At 54.4% G+C, this 16,449-nt stretch overlaps 5 protein-coding genes across 5 annotated transcripts; 4 read left to right on the top strand and 1 right to left on the bottom strand.

Moving 5' to 3' along the window:
* Positions 1-2,224: 2,224 nt before the first annotated feature.
* On the top strand, positions 2,225-2,948 carry B0H18DRAFT_960047 (uncharacterized protein; the record flags this gene model as incomplete). Its single annotated transcript, XM_048042906.1, has 4 exons — positions 2,225-2,301; positions 2,355-2,479; positions 2,539-2,618; positions 2,670-2,948. The coding sequence occupies 4 exons, from the start codon at positions 2,225-2,227 to the stop codon at positions 2,946-2,948; spliced, it is 561 nt and encodes a 186-aa protein (XP_047886328.1).
* Positions 2,949-4,018: 1,070 nt separating this feature from the next.
* On the bottom strand, positions 4,019-4,894 carry B0H18DRAFT_960046 (uncharacterized protein; the record flags this gene model as incomplete). The annotated part of the gene is made up of 4 exons (XM_048042905.1): positions 4,019-4,314; positions 4,370-4,493; positions 4,547-4,666; positions 4,733-4,894. 4 exons carry the CDS (start codon positions 4,892-4,894, stop codon positions 4,019-4,021), a joined length of 702 nt encoding a protein of 233 aa, XP_047886327.1.
* Positions 4,895-5,693: 799 nt separating this feature from the next.
* B0H18DRAFT_1125849 (uncharacterized protein) lies at positions 5,694-6,393 on the top strand (the record flags this gene model as incomplete). Its single annotated transcript, XM_048035074.1, has 4 exons — positions 5,694-5,767; positions 5,818-5,905; positions 5,953-6,068; positions 6,123-6,393. The coding sequence occupies 4 exons, from the start codon at positions 5,694-5,696 to the stop codon at positions 6,391-6,393; spliced, it is 549 nt and encodes a 182-aa protein (XP_047886326.1).
* A 395-nt stretch (positions 6,394-6,788) lies between these two features.
* Positions 6,789-8,694, top strand: B0H18DRAFT_1146654 (P-loop containing nucleoside triphosphate hydrolase protein; the record flags this gene model as incomplete). The annotated part of the gene is made up of 7 exons (XM_048035696.1): positions 6,789-6,915; positions 6,968-7,359; positions 7,383-8,116; positions 8,181-8,409; positions 8,457-8,526; positions 8,575-8,627; positions 8,677-8,694. Exons 1-7 carry the CDS (start codon positions 6,801-6,803, stop codon positions 8,692-8,694), a joined length of 1,611 nt encoding a protein of 536 aa, XP_047886325.1. The 5' UTR covers positions 6,789-6,800.
* A 2,927-nt stretch (positions 8,695-11,621) lies between these two features.
* On the top strand, positions 11,622-16,115 carry B0H18DRAFT_960044 (uncharacterized protein; the record flags this gene model as incomplete). Its single annotated transcript, XM_048042904.1, has 17 exons — positions 11,622-11,760; positions 11,817-11,926; positions 12,007-12,166; positions 12,219-12,436; positions 12,497-12,579; positions 12,628-12,994; positions 13,043-13,081; positions 13,127-13,444; positions 13,507-13,645; positions 13,732-13,805; positions 13,858-14,204; positions 14,419-14,524; positions 14,545-14,680; positions 14,734-14,970; positions 15,128-15,468; positions 15,621-15,711; positions 15,766-16,115. 17 exons carry the CDS (start codon positions 11,622-11,624, stop codon positions 16,113-16,115), a joined length of 3,255 nt encoding a protein of 1,084 aa, XP_047886324.1.
* Between the last annotated feature and the right edge of the window lie 334 nt (positions 16,116-16,449).

The following is a 16,449-nucleotide window of genomic DNA, read 5'->3' as shown; positions in this document are numbered from 1 at the left end:
GCTCTGCAGCATTCTCGTCCTCGTTGTGCTCGACATCGCGCTCTTCAGGCCAGGTTCAGCAAGACGATCAGCCCTAGCAAGGTCGACATCGTCCTGTTGTACAGATTGAGCAATGCGTGCTCGCTCGGCATGCGATCCTCATCGTCCGTGCGTAGCAGTCTCCACATCGACATCCACCATCACCTGTTCTAATTCTTGGTTCTCCTTCGGCGGCTGCAGCTCGGCGTCGACCGCTCTGACGACGACTTCCTTCTCCCGGCCCTCCCTCAAGTCGCGCTCTCAGTCTTTATCGCCCATCCTGCCGTCCCTCTGTCCTCCACACTGAGCCCGAGTCGATAAGACACTCGTGTTATCCCCGCCCTCTCATGTCGTTTCTTACGTCGGATGACCCGTTATGCCCGGCTGCCACCGCCTCCGCGAGCTCCCATACAGGCTCAGAGAATTCCTCACTTAGCCGCGGTCGTGCCCGCACCCGTTGTTCAGGTCGGCTCGGAGCTGTGGTCTGTCAAGGATGGGCTGGTGAAGCGAGTGGGTCGTTCTGTGTCGACGCCCCATGATGGACATGGCGGCACAGTTCCAAGTTCCAAAGGTCACAAGTGAAGGCCACGTTGTTCGGCACGGGCACTGACTTCTCCTGATCCCTCTCTGACTCCCGCTGCCGCTTGGGTTCCCCCTCCTTCCCCATCACCCTGGCGGACGCGCCGTGCCTCTGCACCCTCGCCCTCCGCGCGCTCGCCTTCGACGACGAGCTGTTTGACACGTACTGCACCGAGCTGCCGTCTGACGGAGACCACACGAAGCCACGTCCACTGTTATGCACACCACGTTGACGATGCCTGATCAATATCCCCGTAGAGACTCAGAGGGCACCCGCACGGATGCGCAATTGATCTCTGCCATCCAGCGGACGTGGCTACTGCCGCAGGACGGGGCGCATGACGCCGTGGCGGAGGCGAAGTTCAGTCTGGACTCTCTCGTCGGCGACGAGGGGAGCAACTACTCCGCTGGCGAGAAGCGGATGTTGGTGCTCTATCGAGCGTTGGCGAAAAACAGTCGCATCATCGTCCTCGTCTGGGATGTGTAAGCGCTTGTTGGCGTCTAGTACGGCACCGGAGTCCGCCAGAGTCGCCTTGAGCGCTTGTGCCCCCGCCCCGTCCTCCCGTCCTACGCCGACCTCTGGTCCCTTTCAAAAGCATTCGTGCTCTGCTATGTCCACCTCAGCCTCTCTCTATGCCTCAATTCTGGTACAACGGACGTCCGCTTTGGTTTTGACCATGCGTTGATATCTGGGCCGGGGAACTCCTGCCCTCGTATGAGCAGTTGAGTGAACCTCACCGTTTCCACGAGATGTCGACCCTCCGGGCTCCAACATTCTACCTCACGAAGGCTTGAAGATGCTTCGCACCATTAAGTATCAGCAATGTGTGCCGTCTAGAGCCCAATGAACGCTGTACTCGCGATGGTCCCTTCGATGTTGCACCGAAGATATCTCAAGGGGCCGACAACCCGATTCTCGACATTAGGCCCTGCTGTCCCCGTTTTGCAAGAACATGGTCGACGAATCACCCGAGTGTGATCCACCCCGCCGAAGCCGTGCGTGCAGGTGCCCGCGACCAACGTCCGCATCGCGTCTGACCTCGCATGCTCGATTCGCCTCGAGCAGCCAGATGAACCGGCGGGCGCGTGAATGAACAGAAGGATGAGTGAGCGGATGTACGGACGGACGAGTTTGCGGGCGAGTTGTTTGCGAACGCACGAGCTCTACGGGACGAATTGGCGTTGCGAGTTGCGCGCCCTTGACGGTCTTCTCGCCGACCACACCAAGGATATCTCCGTCAAAAGTGGGAGCGCGAGCAACTAATCGTCACGATCTGGCACGACTCGGCGCTCGAATCCGCCTTCTCTGCCGTCGTCGTCGAAGACTCCTCGCTTTGCTGGACCGTTGCCGGAGACCCCCAGTGGCGACATCGCGAGCGAACATCTGCGCCTTCTCGGTCGCAATGAACGCCTGGCCGGACTCCCCCCCCCCTCGCCGCGAATGCAGATAAAGGGCGTTGAGAAGTGCGAGGACGTCGACACCTTCAACGGGACGGAGGTTGCCGCGATCCACTGCTACGTCAAGATATTCGATCGCGAGCCGCCGCTCAGCAGACAATGCAAGCCTGCGCCACATGAGTATATAAAGCGACGGCGAAGTCGACCAACGTGTAGTCAAGCAAGCCCCATGTCCTCCCCTTCTCCCTCGGTCAGCACCCTCTCCGATAACGTCGTCGTCGTCCGCTCTGGGAGGCGCCCCGACAAGTAAGTCGGTCGCCTTTTCGTCATGAATTGTAGCGCTGAGCAGCAGTTGTCAGAGGAATCCTGGTCTTCTATGTGGCGGATTACCGACTAGGCTCTCGTGGAGGGGTCGTAACTATTGGCGGTGCTCGTATCATGAGACCTGGACACCTCGTCCTCATCCCTCTCCCTGGTGGTCGTTGTGAGTCTGCCTTTCCAACTGGTTGCTCTCGGCCCGCCACTGATAGTTGCTTCCCGCAGATGCCTTCTTCTGCTGCGGGCCCGGTGAGGTGCGAGGAACGCCGATCGGCTCATGGAACGTTCAGATCGTTGTCCGAGAGGTGAGCGCGCAGCCGGTTCAATGGCTCGGCCGCTGAATTGATGCATTTTAGCCCACATTGACCGTTTATTGGTATGATGACGTGGCGGACAGGGTCTACTCGGTGACCATGTACGATGATGAGAGTTTCCGTACTCTTGTGTGCCACTGCTTCGGAGGCAGTGGCGACGGCGCCATCTCGCAGGGCGTTCGCTCGCAGGGCATTGTTAGCTCGCAGAGCACCAGGCCGTCCTGGCGCCACGCCTGTGGCCTCATCGTTTTATATCTCGTTGCTCTTTATCTCTTCTACAAAGCTACTGCTGGCTATGTCTCGTTCACGAAGTACATGTAGATGATCACCGTTTCCTGGATCTTCGAGGTCTTAGTTCAATTGTGTTCATTTTCCCTCCCCCGTTTCCTTTCCGTTCCCTTCTCTTCCGTTCCTCCCCTTCCGTTCCTCCCCTTCCTTTCTGTCTCCTTCTCTTACGTTCCTCCCCTTCCTTTCCGTTCCCTCCGTTCTCTTCCTTCCCCTCCTCCTCCCCTCCTCTCTTTCCTCTAGCACAATCACCACATGCCCATCGAATCTCGTCGTAGTAATTTAAAATACAACCCGAGGACCTTCGCTCCTACACCTCAGCCATGCCCCTTGTGCCACTGACGCTGCACTTGCGCGGCTGCGCGCGAGCGACGAACGTGTGCGAGTGCCAGTGGGACGACGCCATGCACATCTCGAGCATGTTGTCCTCATTGTCGTCGCTATGACCCAGAAGAGCTCGGCCCCCGCTCCCATCGCGCGCGCGCGCGTTGATCGGCGAAGCTCGAAGGCGTGCATGTGGGCGTCTACTGGCGGACGATTTCGATTAGTAGCGACGTACCGATAGCCCCGAGGCGACGGAGACCTTCTTCTACCTGCTCAGCCTCGGCTGCAATGAATTGTTGGGTGCGTGTGCAGATGCGGTGGGCGAGGCGTGCGGGTGGGTCGCGGAGCGGGTGGTTCGATGGAAGGAGCGGAGCAGAGGAGGGCGCAGAGGCCGGGGAGGATGGCGGAGGTGAGGTTTAAGGTCCATAGCACGCTGAATAGGGTCAGGAAGGAGTAGAGGTGCGTCGGGATGCTCATCCGCAATACTACCGAGCAGTACGTGCGTTGGCATAAGATGCTCGATCCGTATCGGCCTGTGTTTGACTCCAGCCATGTCGGCTCGCCTGGTGCGGACGCGACCTCCGAGCCACCGCCGCATCGATGGTGCATACACATTTGTTTTCACTCGGTGCGCGCTTAGCGTCACTACGTGCGACTGAGAGCGACGCATACATAGATAGTGAGAGCAGCCTTCTTAACTGAAAGAGACAACATAAAGAGATGTAGATTACAGCGTGTCGTGAACTTGAAAAGGACAAGGCATAGACAGTCTCATAACTCGCTCAGTAGTAATCCGAGCCTAGCTCACGCATAGAGCGTGCACGCCGGATTGCCGGCACAGCAGTCGAGAGGTCCAGCGACAAGTGTTCCAGAGCATTGACTGTGATGTTTGATCGCTGTTCCCCATTGATGTTCCCTTCAACTAAGAAGCGTATGCCCCAAGCACGCTGAGATCCTCGGTGCGTCAGTATGTTGTACACAGCATTGAATTTGATTTTACCCACCCTTTCGAAGACCTGGACAACGTGAATAGTAGTCGTAGTATGGGCAAAGTAGCCAAGGTTGATGCGCATGAAGTCTAAGGGTATATAACGTTAGGACAGACAGTATTGAGCCAAGGAGACTTCACTTACCGGACAAATTGTGTCGGAGGTGGCGCCTCCATTCGCGGCTCAACTGCCCCGCCCGAGGGGGTCCGGGCTCTCTGTACACGTGAGGGTGCGTCATGGCGGTCGCTTGCGCGAGGACAGCACTGTTCTGGCTCGCCGACATAAGCTCTCTGCCCAAGAAGATCACTCGAGGGCACTCACCCATTCGTGACGTTCATAGGGACGATCAGCGACATTCCAATCGATCTCAACGCGATCTTCGACAATGTCCAGCCACTCGAGGGCATAAGTGAAATAGTTACAGAGCAACCGGATGCGGTGCTGCCGTAATTGTCAATGAGTATTCAGGACTCTGTTGAGCATGAATGAATTGAATCAGTGGCTCACCAGCACCCCAATGACCTGGCAATAGGTGACATGTGCCGGGATTCCAGTAATGTCGACAGGGGATAAAGTCACAAGCAGGGAGGCTGCAGAACTGATGTTTTCCAGTTCATCATCGGATAAGTAACGCGGGTTGGTGAGCTGGAGCCATCGGGGAGTGGCCATCCTTCGACAATTGCCAGGTGAGAGTTGAGGGACACGACTCTCCAGCCGGTCGAATCTTATATAGTCACGCCAGCATGTGCTGCTTTGTCTGCGTACGAATCTGTTGATGGATGCGCAGATCCACCTGGCTGAGAGGTGAGGACAATGCAGTACCGTGACAGTTCCAAAGCTACGCCTTCGTGCCTTTTCGCTGCCCTTCTGACCTCGATTTTCAATGCTAAGTCGTCAGGTAGGATTCTCAGAACGTTCAGACGGCCTGCCAGACTACCCAGCTTGTCACTGAGATCAGCCAGGACATATGGATCAACTCAATCATATTCTATTGGTCACTACTCACTACGCCCGCCGCGAAACGTCTATACTCGTTTACTTTCTTCGATCGCACAGCGATGTCCAATATTATTTCTCCGTTACGCCTACGGACAACACCAGCTCAAAATGTCGATAGCTCTTCTTCCCACTAAGCAGCTCCTCCGCGCGCGACTCGGGGTGCCGATATGTTTTCGAGTTCGACATGAGGATGTCGCGGCGCTAATGATGACTTGCGTCATCCTCTCACGCCCCGCGACCCGACGACTTGCAGCCCGTCGTGCTACATGCGGCGGCGCTCAACGCTCACCACGCCCACCACCACGCCCACCACCCCTGCCCCACCCCGCAGCAGCTGCTGCTGCTGCAGCTCCGTCGCAGCCCCGCTGTCGTTGTTCGTCTGAGGCCCGCCCGGAACGAAGGGACCCGCCAGCTGGCGGGTTGAAGCACGGCGGCTTAGCCCGCGAGGACGTCCGCCAAGTCGACCGACATGGGAGTCAACATAAGGTGTCGGCGCGACGAATCCCTGCGGAACGTCGGCAGGATATCGCTGTGCGGCGATCTGTAAGTGCGCTCTCCGCGTGTCCTTTCACAAAGCTGACCTATATATGCAGGAGACTGTCGCCGATGGCAGATTCACCGCCACCCGAAATCGACCCACAGGTCCAAGGCGACGACCACCTCCGTTTCACGCCTTCGACCGTGGATGGGACAGTGTCAGCTGTGCGAGTCAGTCTCAGCGATCGCAGTGTAGCGGGCGCGTCTGTGTCGCGGCAAAGCAACAGAGACAAAGGGCGGCGAGCTCCAAGTCGCGCAGCCGGTGGAGCGGTACCATAGGAGGGCTATGCCCGGGCACGAAGAAGAGGTGCGTGGCGTGAAACGTCTCTTTGATTCCATACTAACTCGTTTTCCTGGATAGACGGCAAACATCCTACCCTGTACTTGCCGCGCCGAATGCGCTGGCGAAGACATCGCTTGCCGCGAAGATATCCAAACTGCACCAGATCGTTCGGTCTTGCGTTGGCACAACACAAGACGAAACGATGTGGTGCTTCCTCCGCGTCGAGGTCCAAGTCGACATGGGGTCGTTTCGTCGGACTGGCCCCGCGCCTCGCGCGCCCGTCCGCCGCCCCCCTCTCGCTCCGGTCGTCCGTTTTGGTTTCGACCATGCGTTGATGACCGGATGGTGAGCTCCCGCTCTTGATGAGCGGTAGAGCGAGCCTACTCGCTGTGGCGCAGTGTCCCAGGGTGTTTGTTTGCGCACTTCTCACTGCTGCGAACCGTCGCCTGCGCGCGCTGGACGCAGTGAGCCGTAGGGTCGAGCGCGGGACGACCCGGTTCGCGTGTGAAGTGTAGAGCGTGCTCAAGGCGGAGATGGCAGACAGGTGACCGCCTCGGCCGCGCAGGATATGACACTGTTATGGTCTGGGGCGATTGGCCGTGAGTAATGATCGACGAGTCCACTGCACTCGGCGCAGGCAAGGAGCCCGAAGAAGCGCAACCCGAGCAGATGCAGGTACGCTGCATCAGTATCCCCACTCTTCCCTCGCTCACAATGATACGCGCAGAATCGCTGACTGGCATTACGACGGACGGCATGCTGCAGCGAGAGTGTCTCGTCGATCCCGATGTCAGTGCATACTTGCTCATCATGCTTGATGAGGTGCACGAGCGAACCATCCACACCGACGTGCTGTTCGGTCTGTTGAAGAGTAAGTCAGCAACACTTTCGTGCATGCGATAGCCTGCTGATACGTTCTGCAGAGGCCATGAAGCGTCGCCCAGACCTCAAGGTCACTTCGGCTACCCTCGATGCCGAGAAGTTCGCCAAGTACTTCTTCGGATGCCCTATCTTCACGATACCGGGTCGCACATACCCTGTGGAGATCCTGTATACGAAGGAGCCCGAGACGGACTACCTCGATGCCTCGCTTATCACCGTCATGCAGATTCACCTGTCCGAGCCTCCTGGCGATATCTTGCTGTTCTTGACGGGCCAGGAGGAGATCGACACGACGTGCGAGATCCTGTACGAGCGTCTGAAGGCACTTGGCCAGAAGGTCCCCGAGCTCATCATCCTTCCCATCTACTCCGCGCTGCCCTCGGAGGTTCAACCGCGAGTCTTCGATCCGACGCCTCCTGGCTCTCGCAAAGTGGTCGTTTCACGAAAGTCGCAGAGACCAGCTTGACGATCACAGGCATTTACTGTGTCATCAATCCGGGCTTCTCAAAGCAGAACGCGTACGATCCAAAGCTGGGAATGGACTCGCTCGTCGTTATGCCTATCTCCCAGGCTCAAGCACGACAACGCGCTGGCCGTGCGGGTCGTACGGGCCCAGGGAAATGCTATCGGCTCTACACTGAAACCGCATTCCGGAACGAGATGTTGCCGAGTTCCATTCCTGACATTCAGCGAACGAACCTGGCGCATATCATCCTCATGTTGAAGGCGATGGGTATCAACGATCTTCTCAGCTTCGACTTCATGGACGCGCCGCCCGCACAGACGATGTTGACCGCGCTCGAATCGCTCTATGCCTTGTCAGCGCTGGACGACGAAGGTCTTCTGACGAAAGTGGGCCGCAAGATGGCCGATTTCCCCATGGAACCCCCGCTCGCAAAGATGTTAATCGCTTCGGTGGAGCTGGGGTGTTCCGAGGAGATCCTCTCCATTGTAGCGATGTTGTCCGTTCAAAGCATCTTCTACCGTCCTAAGGAGAAGCAGGGACAGGCAGACTCGAAGAAGGCCAAGTTCCATCAACCAGAGGGCGACCATCTGACGCTACTGACCGTGTACAACGGCTGGAAAGCGAGCAACTTCTCGAACCCGTGGTGTTACGAGAACTTCATTCAGGCGCGAAGCATGCGAAGGACACAGGATGTACGGAAGCAGCTGTTGGGTATCATGGATCGGTGCGTTGCAATCGGGCACTCGTATGTTTTCCGTTCGTGACTGACTCATCTGGTACCTTTATAGTTATGAATACGGGATCATTTCAGCCGGGCGAGACTACAATCGCGTCCGTAGAGCTATCTGCTCCGGGTACTTCCGTCACGCGGCAAAGAAAGACCCGCAGGAGGGCTACAAGACGCTCGTGGAGGGCACGCCAGTGTACATCCACCCGTCGTCCGCGCTAGTCAACCGTAACCCTGAGTGGTGCATCTACCACGAGCTCATCCTCACGACGAGAGAGTACTGCCATAATGTCACAGCCATCGAGCCCTAGTGGCTGGTCGAAGTGGCGCCACAAAGGTCGCCGACGCGAACAAGATCAGCAAGCGGAAGAAGCAAGAGAAAATCGAGCCGCTGTTCAACAAGGTACGTTTTTTGTGTCTTGAAGGGATGACGGATTACTTACAACGGTCTGCAGTACGAATATCAGACGAATGGAGACTGTCAAAGATCAAGAGGAGTGCTCGCTCGGTATGTCGCCATCTGTTTGGAAGTTGTTCAGTTTCTGATACGCTTACAGAGTCAAACTTTCGGCTGAAACATGCTATATGCTCAAATCTTGACGGCGTGGACACGTGCAATATCGGGTTGAAGACACAGCGTGCGCAGCCGCCTTGCTCTCGTCCCGCAAGACAACGTGCTCTTCAAGGGAGCACTCCGTCAGAACCTGTACGTCCACTGTCATGCACACCACGTTGACGATGCCTGATCAATATCCCCGTAGAGACTCAGAGGGCACCCGCACGGATGCGCAATTGATCTCTGCCATCCAGCGGACGTGGCTACTGCCGCAGAACGGGGCGCATGACGCCGTGGCGGAGGCGAAGTTCAGGCTGGACTCTCTCGTCGGCGACGAGGGGAGCAACTACTCCGCTGGCGAGAAGCGGATGTTGGTGCTCTATCGAGCGTTGGCGAAGAACAGCCGCATCATCGTCCTCGTCAGTCTCAGTCCCGCCGTGCTCGTACAGGGGTTTAGGCGCTGATGTCGATCGTTCTAGGACGAGGCGACGAGCAACGTTGACCTGCAGATGGACGCGGAGCTGTTTCCGATGAAGTGGTCATTGCGCTGAATGCGGTAGGTTGTACATATAGTAGTCAGTAGTGTATCAATCGTTCTCAGACCGCTGCGTCGGCGGTCACATTGCCGAAATTGGATCTAAGTTGCTTTTGCCACTGACTGTCATGATCGCTGTGGATGGTAGTACATGTCGTAGTTGGCTATCGCATCCACTGTCGAGGTCGATGTCGAGATCGTTGTCGAGATCGCTGATTCGTTTTCGATGTGGTCGACATTGTGTTCGACGTGGCGTTCAAGATCGTCGTCGAGATCGCGGTCGACGTCGCGGTCGGCGTCGCGGTCGGGATCGTGGTCGGTGTCGCGGTCGGGATCGTGGTCGGTGTCGAGATCGTGGTCGATGTCGCGGTCGAGATCGTGGTCGGTGTCGCGGTCGAGATCGTGGTCGATGTCGCGGTCGTTGTCGAGATCGAGATCGCGGTCGTTGTCGAGATCGAGATCGCGGTCGTCGAATTTGGTATCGTGTTGCCTTGTACCAGGTCTGGAAAGTTCGTGTATTACCTGAGTATTCTGAACGAGTATATTTCGAATAGTCGTTCCCTGTTTCATGTATATCCTGGGCCAGGAAAGCTATCATTGTCTTACAATCTGTTCGAGAAAAGTGTGCGGGGAATATGTAGCGTGCTCTCGACATACTTGAGCGGAGCATATTACGTGACCCATATCTGGGCAACAAACATTTGTATTATATCGTACCATGTTCCGCCTCCGTGTATCTTAGGATTACTTAAGCAATACCCGCAATATCCTTGTGCGAAATATCGTCAGGATTCTTTAGCTAATCATCACATGCCCTCACCATATTCCTGCCCAGAACATCGCATTTTGCCCCCAGTGACAGAAAGTCATGTATGGGTTATTCATTCAGTATGAGACTCTGCCTAAGGTAGAACTTCCTCATTGTACATTGCCCTGTCTATGATAGATAGACAACATGGTTGGATTGTAGCAAACATGATAACACCATGTCACAGACATGATAACCCTGTGTGATGGAAGTGATAACACTGTGTGACAGCAGTGATAACAAAGTGTGATTGAATAAATAACAGATGTGATGCTAGCAATGACATTCTACTATAATCTCAGTGGGATCCTTGCAATACACTTGGTAGATTTTACATTTTGTGCAGGCTAATATGTGCTTTATGAACAATGAATAACTTCACAAAATCATGCCTGAAGACCCTGATGAACAATAGGGATAAATACAGGCAACTTATTGATCTGGAGCATGTCACTTGTGTGACTTCATATCATGAGGTATATTGTAATGTAGCATAGCCTTTTTGTATGGGCTGAACCTATGCATGGAACATGGGTGATATGGCTGTGTACTTTATATATGTGTCAAAATCAGATTGTCCTGTCTGTAACCTTGGTACCTAGAGCATGACCATATATATTGCTAGATTAGCTTTCCCAGTTCTCCATAAAGTACAGATGCATATATGTATCCTGACTGTGTGCAAGACAAAGCCAGTGGCTGCACAATTGCCATATGGAGTATGTGGCCTTCCCAAAGAGGTATCATACACAAATTAGTGCATATGGGGCTCAGACAAATGCAGAAAATGTGGGAAATATACAGTCACATCCAACACCAGTGTATTGTTGCTTTGAGCTGCAACAGTGATCACTACATGGGATATATGGAGCACAATAGGGCAAAGGATGCTCACATTACCCATCGTTATCCTTGTTGGCTCCATCATAGAAGCGAATGAGCTGTCCACAGTGTCTAAACAACACATATACATTGCAGTGTACACATAGAACATATTTGAGTCATAAAGAAACACATTGAATCTGCAGAGGCGTATGTGCATTTTTTTGTTTTGCATTTTCTGAGTTAGCCAGTGACTGTCTATACTGAGTAAAATTGCTGTATACTCTGTGAATGAAGGACTATAAGGGGAGCATATTATGTATACTATGATTTGTTACTGGCTGAGACTATATAGGCACTACAGTGTGTAAGCGCTTGCAGGATTGAGCCACCCAGCTGCCAGTCACATGATATGTTTATCAGTTTCCTTATTGGGGGAACTGCTAAGGTGTTTCATGGCCCTCATATCCATAACTGAGCGCTTAACCACTGCATTTGTTTGTATCTGCTGGTGCAAGTCGCGTCGTCTGGGAGTCTGAAATTTCAGACTCAGATAAGTAACTCATACTAACAGTTACTTATCTCTACTTATCTGGGTGGCTGAATGTCACGTGCACTGTGGGAACAAACTGCCATTCCGGAGGAATTGCTAAGGTGTTTCATGGTGGTCCATCATAAGAACGATACCTTCGTACCTCAGGGATCGTAGTTACCATTTGAACTGAAGCGGTACATTCCACCGCATTGACATCCATTCCGCACGGCACTGATTCGCCCGACCATGCATTTGATGGCATACCATATTTGGAGACCCTCCGGTGGGGGGAAACATCCAAATATGGGAAGTCTTGCAAAGGGTCAGCCAGGCGGCACAAGTGGTCCTGTGCAACGTCGCAGGCCGTTATGCGGGACTCCGTGCGGTCTGCTTTGAGTTGTGTGTGTCCCCATTGGTCTGTGCATTGGCCGCTAACTTTAGAACAGCATTTGAGAACCATGGAAGTTGTAGAAGTACTCACCAAGGGTCCCCAAGGTTGTGGCACCCCTGGTGGACGTGTCAGTTGTGGTCACTTGATGCCTAAACTAACGGTACGTCCCTTATCTACCCTGACCAAGGTTCCGTGTCATTCATGTTTGCTGATCTTCCCATCCTCATGGCCTCATCGCAGTACCGTCACTTGCACTCCCCCCGGATCACATCCCCCACCGGAGATGACAATCACTACCCTCACTACATCAACGTGGCTGAGCACAAGCCCCCCCTTGAGACCCACCGCACAAGTTTGGACGAATACGCTTCCAACAGGTCATTTGGTGCGGACACAGACTGTAAGTCCATGTGGCAATCAAACAGACCGTAATTGCTAACCGTCTAACACAGTCACATCTTCACCACCTTCATCTCACGGGCATACATTCTCTTCGCCCATAATGGACCCCACGGGCAATGTGAGGTTGGGGCACTGCAATTCCGACATCTCAGAGATCACCCACGATGCCCCTCTCACATGCATCTACCGTTTGTGGCCCCTGGCTCCGCAAGTCTTTGGGCCTTTACTGCAAGACCCCGACTTTCCGGCCCTCATTGATCAGTGGACGGTGAGCAGCTGGCTCCACTGGCTTCATTACATTGGCCCCCACTGATTTATGTTTATACAGACTCGCCCCGACGTGTCCGAGGACACCTGGAACGAGATTTGCACGTTCATCGACGACAACCCAGAAATACTCGACTTCATATCGTGGGTACTAATCTTTCCGTGTCTGCCGTTTCTGACACATACCCCCAGTTTTCGATATCGTAGGGAGAGCCATACTCTCCTCGTCATGTCAGCGCGCGCCCTCCATGAAGTCGTCAATGTTGCCATGTTGCACGCCTCTGAATGGGCAAACATCGCAGTCGACCCACGCCAACGAATTCTCATTGATTGCAACCGCCTGGTTGCCGATGAGGAATCCCGTCAAATACCGGACGGAATCGTGGGCATTCAATACTCGAACGACATCCCCCACACGCCCGGCGCCCTGCCGGTGATGGCGGAGGAGGAAGATGCGGGGGAGGACAATGCTGAGGAGGCTGATGCTGAGGCAGAGGAGGAGGAGGAGGAGGAGAGGCCGAGGCGGGGTGGAGGTGGAGTCAGAGGATGGGGTCACGGAGTCGATGACTGAGAAGCTGCCCATTTCGACGATGTGATTGTTGTTCAGGCCAGGGATACGCAGACCGTCGAAGAGATGGTCGGAGAGGTAAGTACGGTGATTCCCACCTCAGATGATGCTGACTTTCCCTAGCTACGAAAGGCCATGGTCGAAGCCGACGGGGAGGACAACAAACACGGTGGCCCTGTCCTTTTCATAGGGATCAAGGTTCAAGAGTTCAAGTACATGGACCCCGCCTGTCCTGCCCAACGTCGATGGGTTCGTCCCCGGTGCAGTCACGCAAACGACATTCTTTGCACAGGCTTCAAGCGGAAGGGGAAGCAGCTCATCGGCCGCATCACGGCAACACTCTTCATTTTTCTCCTGACCAACCTTCTGAGGGTCTGCGACATACACGACAATGCGGAGCCGAACAAGGTCAACCCATACATTGAGGCTGGCTTGGCAACGGTAAGTGCCTGGTACTGGCTGGGCCGGACTACGGAAGCTGATGACCGATGTATTCTTGCCAGCCCGTCCTGCACAGCTACACCATACCGAATCTCATGCCGAAGGGGGTTGACCACAGCAGCCCCGACTACGAAGGCCAAGATGGCGTTTGTTTGGCGCTCCCGGATGAAGTCGTGCGGCACGCAACGGAGGTGGTTGCAGGTCGGTGGACGACAGGTGTTCACAAAGCATACACGTGTGGGTCGACGAGGTTCTAATCAGCGGGGACTGCAAACTCTCCGACGAAGTGGAAAGACACTTGAACCTGCCAATGGACGTCACTGTACCCATCGCGCCAATCCATTACCCGACCTCATCGAAGGTGTGGCACTTGGCGCGATCCTCAAACCCGTGATTGCTTCAACAAATTGAAGTTCCGCTGGTCCATCAAGATGGAGCCAACGGGCTTGCAAGGTATGGTACAATACCTGCATGGCGTGAACATGGCCCTCAAGAGGGTCCTGCCCGTGGATGGCAATCCGGATGCGCCTGCCCCAATGGCCGAGGACATCGATTGTGTGGCGGAGTTCGCCAAGAGACGACACCTCGTTACACCTCCACCTCGCCCGAAGCCCACTCCAAAGGAGCGTGAGACGCGGACGACCAAGGCGGATGATCTCTACGCGGAGGAGCACGCTCCACACGAGGAGTTCAAGAGTTGCGCCGTGCCTAGCAACATGGTGATAGGACGTACGACTCGGACTCGCCAAATGGAACACCAGTGAATCAGAGTGTCCACTCTGGGGTAGCGTCGAGGTCCGCGGTGACCATGCAATGAGTATGTACAATAGTCCCATGTTGTTAGTAAAGTTGTGTTCCTGCCCGTCGCTTGTACTTAGTAGTTCATCACAATCTATGTCCCGTCCGTAGAAATAGCCATTGAATTTCGAATTCTATGTCCCAAAGTGTGAACATATGCAAGCACCAAGCCACAGGTGTCCTCAACGCATAGCGCCATACTTACCGTCACATGCACAACACACCATCAACGCGGCAATGTTCATGTCAGAAGAGGAATGTTCGCGCCTGATTGAGTTGCTCGTGTGTACACCGGATCTCAGTCCTGCATTGTGTGCCTTCCTCGCAAGACTGCAGAACCCAAATCCAAGTCCCCCGCATCCCACAAACCTTACAAGCACATGTCAAGTCAATCACGACTTGGCCACTCCAGTTCAACGTGCTCACCGGTCATGGAAGGTATGTTGTACGCCCCACCTCCCGTTGCGCTCTGAACAACTGCACTTCCACAGATGGCACAGCGCGGCACCTTGAAGCACAGTGCCCGAATCTTGAATCTGAACAGGACAGAGGTCAACAAACATGCAGTGATAACGTCGAAAGTTTGTACACTATGACTCATGCTATGATTCGTGTCAAGTTGACGGTCTTGGCATCTGAAGCTACAGGAGAGCTGACACTGCCTCATGTATCCGACCCATACTTGCGTGGCACAAGGTCTCAAGCACATCCACAACTTGTCACGCCAGGTAAGCTCTGCAATGGTGTATAACTTGCAATCATTGCTCACATCCTTATCAGAAGTAGTGGTTCCTTCCGGTGTCCCAGACCGTGCCAGTTCGGCGGGGCCCCAATGCTCGACTTGAACACGCCATTTGACCGCCCAAAAGCCGTACACCCGCAAAGTGGACGCGCCGGCTGCGCCCCCTATGCCACCTTGCCCACGTGGGGCCATCAAATTCAAGATCTGCCAGTCCGCGCCCGCTCCCGTGGAGCTCCCATGGGACAACGACCCACTCTCTGCACCGTCACATGCATCAAAGGGCAGCGTGAAAACGTTCTTTTCAGATCTCACTGTGAATCTCACAGACAGTGCCATTGTGCAGTGCTGTGAGAATGTGCTACGTGGGGCAGAGTCCGTCCTCATGCCCGGTAGTATTCCAGAGGCCGGTGCCTCGTTGAGCACACTTACTGAATGTTGCGCCGAAGTGTTCCACGAGCATGAGGCCACGGACTTTGCAGTAATGGTACGACTTATCCAGCTAGCGTGAAAGATTAGCAGGTATGCACCTTCCTCAGGACACACACTCAGAGGTGTGATTGCATACCTGACTTGTTCCTTGCCAGCTTACGTTGTTCGGATCCGAAACTGACGATCAGCGCCATCTGGAGCTCTCAGGTGCAAAACACTGCAAAAAAGATGTGTTCGCTGAAAACACTAGAGAAGTGGAATGCCATGGGCTGCAAATTTGCACAGGTGGCCGGTGGCGGTAAGTGTTGTACTAAACCGGCAAGCTTTACTTGACATCAGTATGCCTATGCAGGCACCATGTACGTCCTCATTCTCATTGTCCTGAGGAACCTTAGGGGGAAGCTGGGATCAATGGACGGTCATACCTCCAGATATATAGGCAATCTCTTGAGATGGCCAGATGGTACATCCTCTCTGTCTGATGTCTGTATTGCTGTTCTCAAAGGCGTAGACTCCCCTGCCGGTCAAGCAGTGAAGAACACTATTATTCCCGCCGTTGCCCTTCTACAAAAGCGATGTCCATTCCCAATGGAAACCTTCTTGCCGGTGACCTGCATGCTACCAGCTGGCGAGGCGAAGAACACTCTTTGCGGAAACCTCAAGATATCCGATTTGTTCTTTGATTCATTTGTGTACAAGTGAGTTGCGCATGCCTCACTTTGTCTGTGAATGCTACTGATGAGCTCACTTGTGTAACGTCTCAGCTCTTTCAAATTACTTCCCCATTGTGAAAGCACGTGGGCTTTGTGCTACAGAATGCATACACTCGTGGCTGCAAATGTGCATCCTGTTACAGTATCCAGGTGAGAGCACCCTCCTTTGTGTAGACTACGCTACTGATGGCGTGATATGGGCAGCCACTCATCATCTGTTTCACCTCCATTGTCGCCACTCACACCGCTATTACGATCCCTGAGGTACGAAGGTATCGTTCTTATGATGGACCACCATGAAACGCCTTAGCAATTCCTCCGGA

This window comes from Fomitopsis serialis (genome assembly GCF_022376445.1).
Source record: "Fomitopsis serialis strain Sig1Antser10 chromosome Unknown B0H18scaffold_171, whole genome shotgun sequence".
NCBI classification, from domain to species: Eukaryota; Fungi; Basidiomycota; class Agaricomycetes; order Polyporales; family Fomitopsidaceae; genus Fomitopsis; species Fomitopsis serialis.
Note: the sequence above shows the minus strand (reverse complement) of the source record. Positions and strands in the feature narration are given on the sequence as shown.